This window comes from Trematomus bernacchii, unplaced genomic scaffold (assembly GCF_902827165.1).
Source record: "Trematomus bernacchii unplaced genomic scaffold, fTreBer1.1, whole genome shotgun sequence".
In the NCBI taxonomy this organism is placed as follows: Eukaryota; Metazoa; Chordata; class Actinopteri; order Perciformes; family Nototheniidae; genus Trematomus; species Trematomus bernacchii.
Genome location: NW_022987662.1, coordinates 3630934 through 3645943, shown reverse-complemented (window position 1 = coordinate 3645943; position 15010 = coordinate 3630934). Strand labels below are relative to the sequence as shown.

At 39.2% G+C, this 15010-nt stretch overlaps 1 protein-coding gene across 1 annotated transcript in view; it reads left to right on the top strand.

Moving 5' to 3' along the window:
- rngtt (RNA guanylyltransferase and 5'-phosphatase) overlaps positions 1–14748 on the top strand; it is a 106624-nt gene extending 91876 nt beyond the window's left edge. The window contains exons 14-16 of the mRNA XM_034135644.1: positions 3024–3090; positions 11179–11302; positions 13499–14748. Coding sequence (XP_033991535.1) covers positions 3024–3090; positions 11179–11302; positions 13499–13665 — 358 coding nt within the window. The 3' untranslated portion in view covers positions 13666–14748. The remainder of the gene's footprint in view (positions 1–3023; positions 3091–11178; positions 11303–13498) is intronic.
- The last annotated feature ends 262 nt before the right edge of the window (positions 14749–15010 follow it).

Genomic DNA, 15010 nt, shown 5'->3' with positions numbered 1-15010 from the left:
ACATGTAAAAGCACAACTTTTTTTTTTTTTAATAAAATAACAAAAAGTACATAATAAAAATAAAAATTAGACAACAGCAATTACTTACAAAATATACAGAATACATATGTAAGCTAAAAATAATAACAATAATACAGACAAACAGAAATAAAATAAAACAAACCCAATCCCTCCCAGACATATAAACACACACACACACACACACACACACACACACACACACACACACACACAGTTTTTTATCAATTGATATCCATTATTCTTAATATCCATTTTCATCGTTAGAGTGATAAAGGAATTCATAGTTTTGCAAATTTGTATGGGATTTTATTGGAATGAACCAAATTATTAAATACCAATAGCCTAATCTTTAAACAGAGAGAACAAAGAAAGTATCAACTTTGATAAACCCACTTGTATGTTGATAAGGAACAAACACAATATTCCTTTGACACACATTTGTCATATTTTTACTGTTTTTGCTTTGGCTTTTTTTTTTATATCCTTTTTGACCGTTTCTTTGCCACTTCTTTTAAACATGACCTCATATTCTTACTTTGTTTATTAGCTTTCAATTATAAAATGTGTTTTTACAAGGTTATTTTTTGCTTCCATGGATATAAATCATTTCACATTATGTTCCGGCTGTTCGGTAATACAGGTCTGATTGCATGCTGTTCAAAAGGCTACCGTGACATTTAAAAGCATTTTGATTGATAAAGAAAAAACCCATGCCTGGTGCTGGTTCATTATTTCCATCAGTGTTCTGGATTGCTAAGGTCTTTTCATTTTGCCATAATCATCATCTGACCCTAACTCGAGGACAATTATGTTGCCGGGTCATTTCGGACGGCAGTATTTCAGGGCCTTAAACACATGTTGTGATTGTGCACAAAAAAAACGCCTATTGTAAAATCCTATCGATTAGATAAGTGTTGATTTTAGAAACTGTGAAAACTGCCATGATCCGTGGTGCACGTTAAGAAAAGTTTTCGACACGCAAGTTATTAATAAAACAAATTAAGGGAATGTACTTTGTCTCCTGAGGTCTTTACACGTGACGGTGTCCATCCCTGCTTGGCTGTTTGGATGTTTTATGTCTACGGCTGCTTCCTTCCTGCTTGTTCCAGCTATCATTACACAGGAGGGGGCCGCAGTGGATGTGGAAATGGTCTCCAATTTCAGCTCCAATTGAAATCTCAGAACAAAGTGCATCAGACCAAGACCCACGCTTTTGTTTAGCCATCAGTTTTGCTCAGTTACCAGCACCTATATTCGAACAGATATGAAACTGGTGCTCTTGAGCTCAGTCGGTAACAGCAGAGATGCGTAGTGTCTGGAAATAACAACGGGCACAGGGGGGTGTTTCTGGTGGAGGGAGTTAGAGAGCAGTGTGTTATTAAGACATCTGTTGGGCGTGATCTCTGGGATGAGTCACAAATACCGCACAGACACATGTTCAGAGTACTGAGAGACTTCTCCACATATAGATGCAGTCTGAGTTTACCGTGCTGAGGACTATCAGGTGGAGATACAAAACTAAAAAATGACCTTGTGCTCAATCTCTATTTATTATAGCTAGATTTATGTAAAGACTGCTACTAAAAAATGACTTAGCAACCCTCCTTTTTCCCTCTACGTTGTGGCCGCGCCCCTTTTTGGGTGAAATCATTTGCTGTAATTTGACTGTCAGTAAATACAGATTCTGACGCTAATCACATCAAAAAATTAAGAAAGTCCAATTACGAAAATCAGACACGCAATCAATGACATAATGACATTGGAGATAAATGATTGGTGTCGATTGCTGGTTTAATTTAAATCAATAGGGCATTGATGTCCTGTCAGCAGCAGGCTTACACTTAAACTGGGATTTCCAGGGCTTGTCAGTGTTTTGTATATTTTAATATGTGTCTCATTGATTTCCTTCCTCTTCGCCTGAAGCCACAGATCTCTTCTTTCACCATCTTTTTTTAAGTAAAAGTAAAGAAAATCGTTACTTTGGATCTCTTTTTGGTTGTTTGACAATACACGACACATCAGCTTTTAGGTATGATCAAACTATTTTTTCCGCTTATCTTTCGGGTGAAATATTTATAATTAAATCTCCAAGTATCCTTAAAGTGGACCTATCATGCTATATTTGAATAATATAGTGTAGGACCATACCTATATAAGGCATATTTATACTTTTCAAAATACCAAACAGATCATGCATTTTAGCCATGCCTCATTTTGCTCAATTTGACATTTTTTAGCTCTGTTTTTGCAAGGGCAGATTCAGTGAGAACAGCACCACCTACAGGCCTGGCATATGTACTACAGCGTCTCCAGCGCTTTCGAACGGCAATGGCCGTGGCTGTCTCCTCCTGATTGGTGGAGTTGGCCCAATAGCCGTAGCGCCACCGTCCTGACGTCAGGACAGTGTTCAAATCTGGATCAGTTTTTATCAGATCCGTTGCAGCCCCTTTTTTTAGAGATTTGGGTATGGAGGAAAATAGAGAGGGTTGTGTTTTCTGACACTTGGTGAGTTCCCTGGAACACCGGGGACACATATTCATGTATAAAAGACGTACAAAAGTGCATTTTGCATGATAGGTCACCTTTAAATTAAGTGTCGTAAAACATAGATTGCAAATCCAATTTTTGGGGGGAATAATTGCTACAAACTTCACAAAGTAGCAGGACACAACACGAAACAGGAAATAATTAGCTGGGACTGTTTTGTCTTCTTTTTCTGTCATTTGTCCATCATATTGTTTGTTAACCTGTATTAGTATTGTATTTGTTCCTGTATCAAATACGATTCAAACCACATGTATTATTGCCTTGGACTCCGAACGTTTGCATTCTGTAGTTTTCTATGCAGAGACAGAAGGGCTCTGAGAGGTGTAATCGCACATCTCTGCCTCTCTGTTACTAGCTGGATAATTGAAGTGGTGTAGTGATTTATTTGCACCATTGTTACCACTCTGATACTGTTGTGTTGAGGGTGTTAACCACGAGCTTTTTGTCTTTTGTAGGCTGCTGCCACAGACCGTCGGCTTGCTCTACGTCGGCAGCTATGACAGGCCCTTTGCAAAGATGAAGGTGAGAAGATAAATGTGTTGCTTTGTTGAATTCCTCGTCGTGCCAGCAGTTCAACCCCCTGTGCTCTTCCAGTTTCCCTTTAGCATGCCAAGATTTGAAGGTTGTGTTGAAGGTATTAAGTTCACTTTGCCAAGAATAAAGCATTAGGTTTTTTATTTTCTGATACCGTGTGACAGGAAGAATTGTACCAGTTTCTTTGATGTTCTTTTATTTGAAACATCCTGGTATAAAGGACAGATCCTTTTTACTTATTTCCCGATTTTAAACATATATTGTGACATATATTATTATATTGTGATCAAATTCTGTTTCCTGAACTACTGTAGTTATAATGAAAAAAGCTACTGTACATACAGTGTAAGCGATCGAGTGATGACCAGTGCACAAATGGAGGGTTTTTAGAAATACCCCAATATAATTTGTATACTTTATTTTTACAACTTAGATGAACTAATCACTCTTTATGACATGACATACATTTGAATAGAGAGTAGTTCTAACTCATACTTCTAACAAGGGCTACAACAGTTTATCCATTTCTAAATTACTCAAAGGAAAGTGGTTTGCAATCTCAAAGTGATTTGCAAAAATATATATTACATTACATTACATGTCACTTGTTAGACGCTTTTATCCAAAGCGACTTACATACTCAATACTGTGGACAATCCCCACAGGAGCAATTTGGGGTGAAGTGTCTCAGGGACACAACGACATGCTGACTGCAGTGGGGTTTGAACCTGTGACCCCCTGATTTGAACACCAACGCACAACCCACTGCACCACACGCCTATATATATACGCCTATATATATACGCCTATATACAGGGGTGCACACAACTTTCTGACCATTGTTAACGGGGGGGGGGGGGGTGGCGTCATTGGAGTACAGCGCTTCACGATTGTTAACGGGGGGGGGTGGCGTCAGTGGAGTACAGAGCTTCGTGACCGCGGCGCGTGTGAACGTTGTGATCAGCTGTTTTAGCGCAGGGCTGCTGTACAGACCGACGTTAACAGTAGCCCTGTCTGTGCACACGGAGACCGACTCTGTCGTCCGGTGATCTAACCGCCTTCTGGAAAAGCTTCACATTTACGTCGGTACGCAAATGCGCTTTGTGACACAAGTGACGGTACGCATTTCAGATTGTTGCCGCGCATGCGTACCTGCGTACCAGTTATGTGCACCCCTGCCTATATATATACACCTATATATACATTTCTTCTAATTTTTAGAAGTTGGTTTCGGATAAATGCTTCTTTTCTTTGTCCTATCCAAAATAACTGTAAGCTTAGGAGTCAAATAAAACAGGATTTTTAATTGTATTTCATATAATTTCATAGAAAAAAGATCAATCGCTTAGAAGTAGATCATCTAAATAATCGTTAGCTGAAGTCCTACATTTTGTATTCTCTGATTACATTCATTTGTAAGGTTTTGTTGTCTGTGATATACTTTACTGAAGGTTTGTCGGATGCATTTAACATCATGGGATTTAAAGGATTGATATTTTCTATATGAACACACTGCGTTGTATTTTATGTGATCACATCATCAGACCATTGACCACAGACTCATTGAAGTGCACTCCACACTAACAAGCATCTCATCTCCATTAGAAACCGAAACACGTGAGGAGCAACATGATATAAGTCTTTCATTTGTTCTATAATTTGCATTCTGATGCAGATTTCTATAATGCCATAACGCTATATGGATTAAGGGAATTAGCCACTGTGACTAATAGCCTCTTATGTGTTTGTGTAGGCCCACCAATAGTCACGCTTTGGTAACGCAGTGAATGAGTGTTTCTTTTCCCCCGGTGTTGTCACAGCCCATCGTAGTGCCAGATTCTCATGTATCAGCCCTGGGCTCAGTATCTGAACATGCTATAGACTAGTCTCTGTTTGCTGTTAAACCTCTAAACTCCTCTCAGGGAGACAGAGCAGCAGCCTGGGGTCTCCTGTCCACTCTCATGTTGCTGTTTTTGTTGTGAGATGTGTTTAACAGTCGCGCCAACTGTGAATATGCTAAAAAAAATGGTAATCAAATGCCAGAGCAGGACACGGAGACTTGTGGTGTTTTTGTTTTTGCATCGCCACTAAACACTTTAGATTTTCATTGCTTTGCTCCTGGGCTGTGTCGATCAGATTCAATGTGGGCCACATCCAGTGAAAGCATCAGGCTGCTGGAGAAATAGAAATCAAACCAACTTTTTCTGTAATTAGAAAATGTCATAACACGCATAAAAACCTTTTTTTATCGGCTACATTTTTCTAAATTAGCTTCTGGGGGTACCGACAGGAAATCGCTAAAAATGAATTTTGGAAGGGAGCTTAATGATGATTTATCACAGAAATAAAGTCAGTCCCAAAGCCTACTTTTGGTTGTTTGGCACTTTTACTTATATTTCAACCCCATTCAACCACTGCATATACTTTTTCATTAGTGAATCAGAAGTAGTCCTATCAGCGAAATGATGATTTAACTTAGCATGGGCGTGATTTATGGTAGAGACAGTGGGGGCGTGTCCCTACCACTTTTCTGATTATCTATACATTTCCCCTGCACTTTTTTGTTACATGAATTGGATTTGCGTTTAAAATAAAACATAATATCCATCGGCTTTACAAAGTTTTAAACCCCTCATGTTCCAACTAAATGAGAAATAGTTTCTATTGGTGGTTTGTGTGCTTTTGCCTCGCCTCCACATGCAGCGCTATGGTTGGTGGACTACATTTAGGCTGTAAACGCAGAGCTTAGACAGAGAAGAGAGGCCCTCCTGACATTATTGCACGTAACATTGATTATTTATTGATATGAAAGACACTGACAGCTTTTAGAAGTATACAGACTAGTAACTGATTTTGACTTGCTAACCTTAGCGCTGTGCTAATAACAATTGATAGTTAGTGGCATAATGGTAGCTACTTAGCTGACATTAACACATAACTTAGTTGGACATGCTGTAGAGTGGTTTGTACTTTAATATTACTAACTCTAACTACTACTCTTGGTGTTTGCATTATACCCGTTGTGATGAACGCGTATTTGACTTTCTTCTCTTCAGTTTTGACTTCTATAAAAGGCAGAATTTGCTAAAGCCTGGTAAGAAATGGCTATTGATTCCCCCATTAAGGTTTAGTTTCTCCGCCTCATGGAGTCGGCTCCCTGTGCAGAACTTTACGTGGTCTGTGACTACAGCTCATTATTCAAACATAATTTGAACGCTGCCTGACAGATCTAGACACCAGAGACGGAGATAAGAGCAGCTCTCTGTCAGAGCCCAGAGGCTTTGATGAAGCTGTGAGAGCTAGGCAGCGAGAACTTCACCTGCCGAGTGAGGAAATGCCCCGCCTGTTTTTGTTTCATACCCCATTAATGATTTCGCCCTAATTCGTACGACTCTATATGCATCATTTAACGAGAGGGAGGACAAGTAGTTCTCCGTTTAATCAACATTTACACTTTCTGATTGGGCTGCAATTTGGATATTTAAATAGCTTTTCCTTTTCTCTTTGTCTTTTAGATTTGTGTTGCCCACAGCTTTTTGTAAATAACATGAGATGTGGGTTTGAGAACCATTAATACTGTCAGGGTTATTAAATGCACTTCCCACATAACACGCTCAATCATGCTGCACAACAAAACAAACTAATCAATTAAAAGTTTAGGAGGTAAAAATGCAATTCTGGGTAGTTTTGATCAACTTATTTATATAATTCTCCGTTTAGAAACCTGACAATGTAGGCCGCACTCACACATAATAAGCTTGTTTTTCACCATTCAATCCAAGCATGTAGGATAATGAACGTTAATATACATATTCACCAGAATTCACTGACGTCATTTAATGATTTCCCGAGGAGTCGTTGAGTGGCTCACATTTGTCTCTATTGTTCCAAAGCTGCTCAAGACGTCATATGGTTGTAATTGGCCTTTTTAATTATATTATAGCTAATAAAACATGTGTGATGTATATTTTAGTTTTCTAACTCACACTGTTTTCTGAGCCATTCAGTGGGGTTATGTATATTGTAGCTGACATTAATAGACAGAAGGAATTTAATGCATTCTGTCAGAAAGCATATTAAAAATTGAACATTAGTTTCGCCCATCAGCGCTGTTTCATCTGTTTCTTCACGTTCCTACTTTTGCATTTCCTCCCTTATACATTATTCCATCCAGTTGCTGGTTATTAAAATGGACCCGAGCGTTGCCGTGCCTCAGACCTGCGGGTCGGTTCTGATTAAGTCTCGTATGAAACAAAGGCGGGGTCAGTCGTAGAGCAATATACTGGAAAACAAAGCAGCTATGCAAGGAAATTACAAACGTTGAATGTTTGCTCATATATGCAGCTTTCTGCAAAAATAATATATATTAATGTAATACACTATAACACATAGTGCAGCAGCCCCCTGACATCCCAGTATTTGATGAAAAAAAGCAGGTTGACTGTCTGTGTTGAGCACAGCCGATAACAAAAGGTCTACATCCAATAGTCTGCAGATATTTGCTTTCATCCCAGCTTCTGCTTTTCCGCATGATACAGAATATGGTGTTTGTTTCATAGTGATGAAAACTCTTGGGCCTGTTGTCCCTGACTTTGGATGACAGATTATTTGTGGTTACATTGGCACTGTACATAGAGTTAATGTTGGGGAACTGGCTTTGTAATGAATGTGTTGATTCCAGAAAGTGCCTTAATGGTTTTTAAGGACATGAGCCTGTTCCTTAAAGAAATACATCAACACGGAAAATGGTGATTTAAGCAGTACATACATTACTCACCCTGTCTTACCTGGCATTTGTGAAGAAAAATGTGTTTTCCTTGCCTTCATGGTAAACAAAGAATAACAAATTGAGAATGATCTTAATGAACTATAATAAAAGGGTGCCTTGTTTAACAATAACGGTTTCATAACATGTGTGTACGAACTCACAGAACTTTAATATAAGTCTCATATATGCAGTCACTACTTCCCAAACACATGCACTTTCCATAGAACCTTACTATTTAACCAGTTAAGCCCCGAGCCTGTTTTTCAGGTTTCAGGCTCGAAAATGACATGCCCAAAACAAATGACTACAACTTCACTTCTAAAAGGGTTATATGAATAATTTCTTTTATCAAAGCAAGGTTACATCTGTGAGTTGGATGTAGAAGTGTCAGAATCAATATAGATTTTTCTCAGTCAGAGTAAATTCAGATGGAACATAGCAAAAAAAAGGTAAATTCTTACGTCCGCCTAAAGAAAAAACATTACTTATAGTGAAAACCACCCTTGAATGATGGGTTGGTAGACTAAAAGCTTTAGGAATCCAAACTATAACATATAATAAGTACCCTGTATCAAGATTGAGGCAAAACAAGTTAAATTTGACCTTTTTAGAGATATTTAGCAAAAACAAGTTCCAGGCGGAATAAGCTTTCGGCACATTTGGGTACATCTGGTTCCATCAGTGCCATTTGACCTTTTTCAGGTACCAGACTATAAAAAAAAGACCCGCCGACGGGGGCTTTGGGGCTTAACAGGTTAAAGCACTTTTACATAAACAGCACTTGAACAAGAAGCCTGCCTGGATGTTGTTTGTCATTATGGCATCTCTTTCTTTCATTTATTAAATGTTCATTCACTTTCGAGACATGTGAGTAAAAACCACATTTTCTTCACAAATGTAAGGTAACACAGTGTGAGTAAATGATAAACAAATGATATTGTTGTCCCTAATATTCTTCCAAGCAAGCTTTTATTACAACTGAAGGAAACACAAGGGAGCCACAAAAGTAGCAGGCATAAAACTCCCATTTCTTTCTGGTGTAGAAAAATAGAACTACATCCAGGGTTCCCGCGGGGGTCTTAAAAAGTCTTACATTTGAGTTGGTGAAACCTGCAGTAACCCTGTACATCTCATAACACACAAAAGTGACTGCCAATACTACTCTAAATTCAGTTTGGTATTGTTTGTAGTTCAGAACAAGCCAGTAAAGCATCAGAAAGACGGGTCTCTGTAGTGAAACACTGGCTGCTCAGGATTGGACTGCCAACGTCCCCGATAACTGGTGGCACACGTGCGCTGCCATAATGAGACAGATTTGAACGGATTAAGCACCAAGTGGTGATGAAAAATGGCAGCCAGCATGTCACCCTTCACCAGCAGGAGGAGATCCCAGTCTGCAGCCGAGCGCCCTGCCCGCCTGCGTCGCCCTTCACATTTCTCTGGCAGCGCGCTGTGCCGAGGCTTTAGCAAAGCTTTGCGAGTCTGTCGCCGCTTTAGATCGTCTGTTCCTCTCCAAACACACACATGTTTGATTTACAGTTAGTCTTATTAATGTGCCGTTTGTCTTCAAACTGAGATCAGAGAAAAGATGTTGTGGAGATATTTCATTTTTGTCATGTTTTGAAATGTTGACAATGACTAATTAGGCCTCAATGTCTCAAGGTCGGTATCTGAAATCAAATCATTAGCATCTCTCTCTCCGTCGGTCTTTCTTCCTCACACACACTTTTCTTTGCTTCCTGTGTGACTTCCACACCCCACTGTGAGCCCATATGTCCCACACTCCAGGATCACACAAGCTTCTTTATATGTAAGCCTCTTGCCAAACACTGGGGCTTTCCTGGCAGTGACTGTCTGACCTTCAAGGTGACACTGAACCCTGAAGGTCAGCTCTTTGTCTCTCCAGTCTGAAAAAACCCTTAAGTACACTAAATGTCTCCCAGTAAAAGGAGCACTCGTGGCACCATAGTGTTTTCCTTCAAAGTCATTTGTTGTTTTATTTATTATTTAAGCTGCACTTTTTGCTTCCCAGCATCTTTAGGATTTAGCATTTTCCGAGTCCCTCGACAAACAGACAACAGATGATCAAATGTCTTCTTTGACTCATGCTTGATCTTCAGTATTGTGTGCCGTTTTGATCAACTCACGCTACGATACAGTGTGCTCAGTGGGTATAGTTGGTTTTATTTTCAAAGCAGAATGTGATGCAATAGGTCAGTGATCCTTTGTAGCTCAGTAGGAGGAACTGGAACTCTGGCACTGCTTTGTTGAAGGCTGAATCACAAAGATACAGACTCGCTGTGTGAGTATCTGTCTGTATTTATCTCAAATGACAGCAGTTTTGGCCTAGGAGTCATTAAGATTCCTAAATATAGAATCTCTGTTCAATCAGCAGTAGAAAAGTGCTTGAAATCTTGAATCTTTAGGAAGTATTTTCAGTGGATGCAGTGGAAATGCAACAATATGTTTGATGTAATATGACCAAAGAAAGGGGGCTATGGTATTCCATTCGCCAAAAGTTATAAAACCGACAACTACCAGAATGCACTGGGCTTGTTTCCCTGCTGTCCTCACCAAGTCGCAGGTGCTTGACACCCAGCGGTTATTCCTCATTCCTTCAGTTCTGCTTTTCATTGTTTAATATCAAAATGTGGGCACAACAGGAAATTCAAGTTGGAACAGCAGCTTCTGTAAAACTGAGGTTATTAGATTTCTCACCATTGTCTGTCTTTGTATCTATTAATTATATTTAAAAGAGAAAGACATTAATCCTTAATGAACACAATGTTAGCTGTTGTCCTAATATTGCTCCGTTTAGTCACGACGTGGCATCATTTGTTATTCCTTCAACTGTTAATAGGTTTTGAAATGTTGACTCACTTGCATTTGTAGTCTCCAGAAAGTAATTATTTTTTTGTTTTTTACCAATTTAAATTATACCGGTGTATTGTAATAAAAATGTGAAACAAACATCCATCAACAAAATTAAGAGACAAAACTTCAGAAAAATGTTACAAAAACATCATAAAAAACATTGAATGCGTTTAAATGTTGCCCTCTTAACTGCTTCTAAAATGAACCAATGGTAAGTAGTAACATCTCAAGTGAAGATAATAATTTGCAGCATATTCATATCATGTTTGAAAAAAATACAGCTCCTCGTGCCAATCATTGTGAGCTGTTGGCTTTCATCAATGCAGCAACATGTCTCTGAAAATGTCTCAAAATAGGAAATGGTGGCAAAAAGAGAAACAAAAATTGCACTGCTGTCTCTCTAACTTCATGTCCTTTCATCTTCGTCTTCACAGGCCACCAAAGAGCTGAAACAGTACGACAACAAGATCATCGAGTGCACCTTCGCCAACAGCACCTGGGTGTTCATGAGGCAGCGGGTTGACAAGAGCTTCCCAAACTCCTACGACACAGCCATGGGTGAGACTTTCTGACACTCAGTTCCTATGATCTCACCGTCTCCTCTATCTGACCGAGTAACAGCCTGCGATTAATGGCTCCTTTTATCTGTCCTGCACATCAGGCTCCTGTCTTAGTTTGATTGTTAGAGTGTGTGTGTGAAGGGGCAGAAGATTTCGTGTGTGTACTTTCCAGACAGTCTGGATCTGTATTTGGTACCAACAATGCTTTTTTCAGTGAATTGGGGAAATATGTTTTGTTTCATCTCTTTGCCTTTGCTGCCAAAATCAAGAATTGCAGCATGACTTTATATCTATGAGGTTTAACTGTTGTGTTTTAAAGCTCTCATCAACATGTGTTTATTAAGAGTAAGTGAAAGGGGTCACTTGGGAGTATCAAACCCACAGCAAATCTGCAAAATCCCTTCAGCTCAAACGTGCGTTTTAGCGTGGTTTGGTTTTCCAGCGGTTGAAGCAAAGCCGACGGTGTATGTGTGTATTTATTCCTCTGTCACGTTAAACTATGTTCACGGTATTCCTGCCCTAAGATCATGGCATCGTCAAAACACATTTCAACTTTAAAATCAACCAAAACTTTGAGACACAACTTCAAATAAAAGCTGTCTTCTTAGTGCGTGAATAAGAAACTGTTATCTAACATGTCCACTATGACAACTTGTTTCAAAGGAAATAAATTCATCCTGCTTTTTAGATGACGGTTTTTAGATGCTGTTTGGACGCTTATCTTATCTTATTATTATACTTGATTTCTTTGCAAAAAATATATTTTGAGAGCATAAAAAGAATCACGTAGATGAAGCTTATTATCACTGTGCAAGATATTCTATCAGCAGTGTAATAACGTTCTTAATAAAACGAAAAGTATGATGTTATTTGACTGCTAATGGTTTGAAAACTACTATCTTTAAGTATCTCTCTAGTAGCTGAATTGAATTGAATGGCCTGAGAGAATGCAGAACAACACTTTACCACAGTAATAAACCTTATTTGTGTGCGGCGCTTATCTAAGTGCTGAGTTTACAGTGTCTGTGCAACACGGCACATTCAAGTACAAATTGAAGTAATAAAAACTACAAGCAAAAGCGAGAGAAAATACATAAAAATAATGAATTGAATCATAGAAGAAGATTTGAGAATAATTGAGCTTTTACATCCTCAGGCAAAAAGTATGTTGTATCTCAAATGTAAAAAGATAGTCCTGCATTTCTCCTCCAGCTGACAACAACCATAGATAAAGCTCTAAAAACAACACAGGGACATATTCATCTATACATTTTAAAAGAAAATTATAAAAAAAACGATTTACTCTGGTATGGTCTGCAAAAGTCCATTGTTCACTAATGACATCACTATGTAACACACGCGTACTATTTGCTAGCACTCCAACACATTATACCTGATAAGGGGCGTGTCATCTCTAAGCAGTTGACCAATCACAACAGAGACAACCAGCTAACCAGTCAGAGCAGACTGGTCTCTGGTTTCAGACAGAGGGTGAAAAGAGGTGCTGCAGCACAGGCAGTATGAGAAAAATAAAGAGCTTTTTGAACATTAAAGCATGGAGACATGTCACAGTAGAGGCACTAAATACATATATGAACCTTAAATTAGCATAATAGGGTTCCTTTATATGTATTATTCTTAGGAAAATATCACTCGCCACCGGCTTGAGCTTCAATATCAGGATACATGTATTTATTATCCTTGCAAGAATGGAAGTAGTCATCACATACAAAGCTGCATGGGACAAATAGTTCCCAGAACAGTGTCCTTCACATGCTGATATACAAGAGAGGGAGTTAGTCACAAGATGGAGGAATACCGGTTCAAAGCAGTATTCTGTGCTTAGTTTAGATTAGCTAAGACCCACGTCATAAATGATCATGCTTGTCATGTGTCTATCTCCATAGAGGCTGAATCATCATGTTAATCACATAGCTATCAAATGCCTAAAACAGTCCTGACGCTCTTCTAGGTGATCATACATCCGGTTACGTCCACAGCTACGTAGGGCCTTTGTTATCATGTGCTACTCTGATATTGGAATAGCCCATTCAGTATTTTCCCAACCATTATGTATTTATGTAGCATGTGCTAAAGTAAACAAAATACAAATCGCCTGTGATCCAGAATGCTGCATGCGACTGTCAGCATCTCCTTAGTAACGTCCTCCTGTGTTTGTGGTTTCTCTCCACAGGGGTGTGTAAAAGCATCACGGAGCCCGTCACTAAGGACATCCTGTTGGAGTTCGTGGACCGCTACTCTCAGGCCGTCCAAGCCCAGAACCGGAAACACCCCCCAGACGCAGACTCTGAGCTAATGCCCCCTCCTCCTCCAAAGAGAGCGAACCGGGCCATCCCATAGCTCTCATCCGGACGCTCTCCAGTCGCAGCGTACACCACCAGCGCCCCCCCCCCCTTACAGAAAACAGACATTTCAAAGCTTTTATTTCCATCAGCACATTTGCTTTCACAGCCTGTAAATGCCAGGACTTTGATTGACTGCCTCATTAATTTACCTTGTAGACTTCTTTGTAGCTTTAATTGCTGGTGTTCTTATTAAAATGAAAATCATAATGGTTAGTTTATTTTATTTTTTGTATGCTATTTATCTTTTCTTTTCTTTTTTAAAGCCTGAGCTATTTATCAAAAGGGACGTTCTTTATCTCTACAAAACAACACCTCTCGATGCAGACCTTGTTCATGTTTTGTCAACAAGTTCCTTATTTGTATTGAAGGAGGAGTAAACATCATAAACGCTCAGTCTGCCGTCTCAATGCATTTTTAAAGAGGAAACGACTCTTCAAGAAGATTTTATTAAGGTTAGCAAAGCTGCATGTGCTTTTGGGTTCAATTAACGATGCCGCCTGGTTTTCCAAATGTCCAAACTAAAACGGATACAAATGAGATCTCAGCTCTGTGTTTCGTAACATTTTGTCCAAAGGTAGCCCATCTGTGTGGACGTTTTTGTTTTAAAGGCCATAGGGGTGGGCGGGGAAATGGCTACATGATTACATAGACTCAACAAACGAAATGAAGGAGCAGCAACAGTGAAATCCAGCTACAGATGGGCGACAAATAGACAGGAACAGGAAGGTGAATGGTTTTGGTGCTCTTTGATTCTCTGGACTTGAGCCAAAAGATGTTCACTCAGTTGATGTTCAGAGAGGGAGATGAAGGATCAGATAAAAACGTGTTAAATTGAGTTGAGATCTCGTGGTGAAGGACTTTTTAGAGAAACATAATCTCTCAATTTCCGTTGTCGCCCATGGGACCTCATTTCAACAAAATGGTATACTACAGTCAAAGACAAATAGTATGTTGATCCCTTGAATTGTGCAATGTGAACATATGATTTTGTCAATTTCAAAGACGGTTTTGCAAGTCAAGAAAGTTGCAGTTTTGTACTGGTACCAGTTAGTTATGAATAAAACCCTTGTGAACTACATCTCTCGTCTCACACAACATGTCGCAAATGCTATCCAGGTGCAAGTTTAAGACATCCATTAATGGTCAGGCCAGAAATGTTGACGTGTTTCTTTCACCTTTATAAGCACTGATCTGAAGACATTTTCTAAATTGGTCAAACTGGCTAAAAAAAGTGAGTTTTCTGATCATAAGTTGTCTTTTGGTACAAAGGACTACTTTTAGTTTTGTAGATGAAAAGTAGTCCCATGTGCCTAAAAACGAAATGCAGTATTATAAGAAAA